This window comes from Eptatretus burgeri, chromosome 8 (genome assembly GCF_056783735.1).
Source record: "Eptatretus burgeri isolate ZD-2024b chromosome 8, Ebu_testis_v1, whole genome shotgun sequence".
NCBI classification, from domain to species: Eukaryota; Metazoa; Chordata; class Myxini; order Myxiniformes; family Myxinidae; genus Eptatretus; species Eptatretus burgeri.
In genome coordinates, this window is record NC_140968.1 from 38427987 (window position 1) to 38431640 (window position 3654).

The following is a 3654-nucleotide window of genomic DNA, read 5'->3' on the forward strand; positions in this document are numbered from 1 at the left end:
CTTTTTGAGCGCACAACTTTTTGAGATTTAATGCACAACAATTTAATGAATGGCTGACATCTATACTAATAAAAGGCAGTGTGTGTGTGTGTGTGTGTGTGTGTGTGTGTGTGTGTGTGTGTGTGTGTGTGTGTGTGTGTGTGTGTGTGTGTGTGTGTGTGTGTGTGTGTGTGTGTGTGTGTGTGTGTGTGTGTGTGTGTGTGTGTGTGTGTGTGTGTGTGTGTACGTATGTGGGAGTTGCTGTTGTTGCCTACTATCTCCACATGATGAAATCTTTCGGTTTTGTATGCAAAAATAGATGTTACTGGAAGAGCGAGTTGACAAAAGGTTTTTTTTTTAAATCCAAAAAAATCAAAAAGGGCCATGTCATGAAAGTGTGGCTTCAGGTGGTTACAAGTAAGGAAATTGAGGTCACAAACGTGAAGGGAGGAAACACAATAACATGCAAGTAAGAAGGTTGAGCCAAGTAGGGTGGGATTGGGGATGACACGAGATGGCGCTGTTCCAATTGCTTGAAGCCCTGAAGAGAAGAGTTTTATTGAAACTTCCCTCGAAGGCCGTTCAAACTAGACAAGGAAGTGGTTAAAACCAAAGTGAGCAAAACAAGCCACCGTTATGTATTTATGTCATGTAAAACTTATCCACCTTTTCAACTATCTGTTATGGTGATAACGAAGGATAAGGCAAGTCATTACAAATACAATGAAGTACTTAAGAATGCTAGCAAGCCTCTACAATTCTCCAGCTAAAAGATGCGATTAACATAATGTGTACTTCGTAACATCGACCATGTAATACTGTTCACGGGTTGGTAGTGAGCGGTAAACAGCCCAAGATGATATTTGGAACTTGCAAGAAGAATATTCAGTGGAAGTTTATATCTCCATCATGAAGCCCCTACTTTTGCAGTGAAATACAGAAGAATAATGTATCGGAGTCTTCATTTACAAATTTGTTCAATATCCCCAATGGCATCTCCAAAGATCTCATCACCAGCTCTTCGATAAATTAAGGTGCAACCAACTTGTACAAAGACAAACCCAGGCAAAAATGACATTCCTGTAATAATTCTCTGCAGATTACTGTAATACGAGTACAACTCTCAAATACTATAGTTATAACTGCAGCACGTTTGCCTGGGAAAAATTCAGACACATCTGATTCGGAACTAATGATGAGCAATTTTATTTTTTAATGCGATTGTCAATTTCCTTGCTGCAGACATGAGTGAGTTGACCGCAATAGATTGTGCTTTGGATTGCTCCTGCAATCAAGAGGACTTTAAATGCATCAACAAGCAAGATAAATGGATAACACAAAGCACTGTTGTAAAAGCAGGTAATCAATCACGCCAAGGTCTGTTTGCTGGCTTATCGAAGTGGGTGGATCCTCATCAAAGTTCATTTCCTGATGGCAAGTTTCCTCACTTTTGTTGACTTTGGTTTGAATGTGTCAACCTCTTATAAAACGACACAGAAATTCAATCATTTGTCTTTGTATCGAAGCTCGTGGAGGATGTACAACACAGAAAGAACCAGGACCAGGACATAAGAACAGTTGAACAGGGTGGGCGAGAGAGTGAGTGGGAAGAGGTGGGCTTAGGGAGAGTTAATGAGGGTATAAAAAAATCATGGGTATGGACGAGGAATGACCTGAGATTGTGGTGACCAGCTGTCCTGAACTTGAAACCTGGAAGGAAGAATGATATTGAAGATACTGAAAAAGTTGATTCCACATGCAGGAAAACAGAGGAATCGAGTAAGAGGAGGTGACAGGTGAGCGGTGATTTTCACGAGAGGGGGGTTACTGATGCCTGGTGTTGGCTTAATGGTTAGGGTGGTGGGCTTGGGATCCTGAGTTCAAATCCCACTCTGCTGTTGAATTAATACCAGGTGGGGTTGACTACCTGTCATCCTTCCGAAGTCGGCAAAATGAGTGCCAGCATGCTGGTATCCTGAGTTGGAGTGGCGACCCTTCCAGGATTGTGCCCAATTACCAAGGAGACTGCTTAAGCAGCACAGAGTATGGTCCCAATGGTTGGATGGAGTTACTGGCAGACCACACCACACACATCTTGCAGAAACAGAAGGAGAGGAGGAGGTGGAGGGAGGAGAGGGGAGAGGGGTGGCACGACCAGGGGAGAGGGGTGGCACGACCAGGGGAGAGGGGTGGCACGACCAGGGGAGAGGGGTGGCACGACCAGGGGAGAGGGGTGGCACGACCAGGGGAGAGGGGTGGCACGACCAGGGGAGAGGGGTGGCACGACCAGGGGAGAGGGGTGGCACGACCAGGGGAGAGGGGTGGCACGACCAGGGGAGAGGGGTGGCACGACCAGGGGAGAGGGATGGCACGACCAGGGGAGAGGGGTGGGGGCACGACCAAGGTGGAGGGTCAGGAACAGAAAGAAAGCAGATAAACGATTAGAGACCACCGACCACCTGGAAACGCTACCGAAAACGTTGGTGGGACGATGTTGTTGTTGTTTTCTACTTAAGTGTGGAAATTCAACGGTTGGGAGCCATTTGAATTTTAAAGATAATTCCCCAATCGTTAAGCTCTAATCGGAACTTTCACGGTGGCGGTGGTTTAAGGAAAAGGAAAAACAATTTTGTGAGTTATTATCCGTTCAGAATTAACCAAACGACAAGAGACAGCGTGTCCGTCCAGGTTGAAGTGAGAATTTTTCACCGATCGCTGTGGTAGCCGGTTTGGATGACTTCACTACATCGTCGCCGACGGATAAGGCAGATGTTGTGGGGTCGCTAACCCCTCGTGTAGAGAGAGGTGCGCTTCACAACGTTCATCACAGCTGGCTGCACAAAACCAAATTCGAACCTGTCACTCAGTCACAGGGTTCGTCCGCCACTCACGTTTCCATAACTGCACAGCTTCAACAACACGCCTCTCAGTGGATGCGACAAACAAAACCCGCCACTCCATCGCCGTCTCACCTGACCAACTTCTGCTTCGGAACCCCAAATTTCGAGTACGTTATTCGTCTCGTCCAAAAAAATCTCGAGAGCAGAACTAGCACCTCAACGTCCGGAACGAAGATCACACCGACGTGTTTACGTCATGTCAAAACGCGCTGACGATTTGAACGTCGTGACGTCATCGCGTTTTTTTCTTTTTTCTTTTCTTTTCCGTTCGACGTTTCTTTCGACGTACCGCAACTGCGCTTAAGCATCATATATTCCATCGAATGTGAATCACCTCTTTACAACTACGTCGACCCTTAAACTACACCCAATGGGAAGAGCGTAAATAGTCCAAAGTGTCCAATAGTGACGCACAAACGTCGCGTGCGCTTTACATTGGCAAAAACTTCGGCTTCGAGCGAGGAAAACGTGGAGAAAAATAATTATACATATCATTGCGTCATAAAAATATAAATGAGGCAAACATGGTGAAAAGGAGATGATTTAATTATTCAAGGAGGGTGAAGAATTGACGCGAAGAAGAAGGTGTGTAGTGAATCCCACACCAAGTTACACCGGCTCCCGGTTTCATTCCGACTGGTGATTATTTTTTTAAAAAGTACATTTTATAGAAGGCAAAGAGAAAACTTTCAACATTGCATCTTAATGACATCGTTACGTCACTTTATTTGGATTTCCCAAGTAATTTTAAGACGTATCAAGTCATGATCTAAAA

At 45.1% G+C, this 3654-nt stretch overlaps 1 protein-coding gene across 1 annotated transcript in view; it reads right to left on the bottom strand.

Annotated features, from left to right (window-relative positions):
• CYLD (CYLD lysine 63 deubiquitinase) overlaps positions 1–1419 on the bottom strand; it is a 145415-nt gene extending 143996 nt beyond the window's left edge. The window contains exon 1 of the mRNA XM_085890446.1: positions 1300–1419. Coding sequence (XP_085746572.1) covers positions 1300–1404 — 105 coding nt within the window. The 5' untranslated portion in view covers positions 1405–1419. The remainder of the gene's footprint in view (positions 1–1299) is intronic.
• Positions 1420–3654: the final 2235 nt, after the last annotated feature.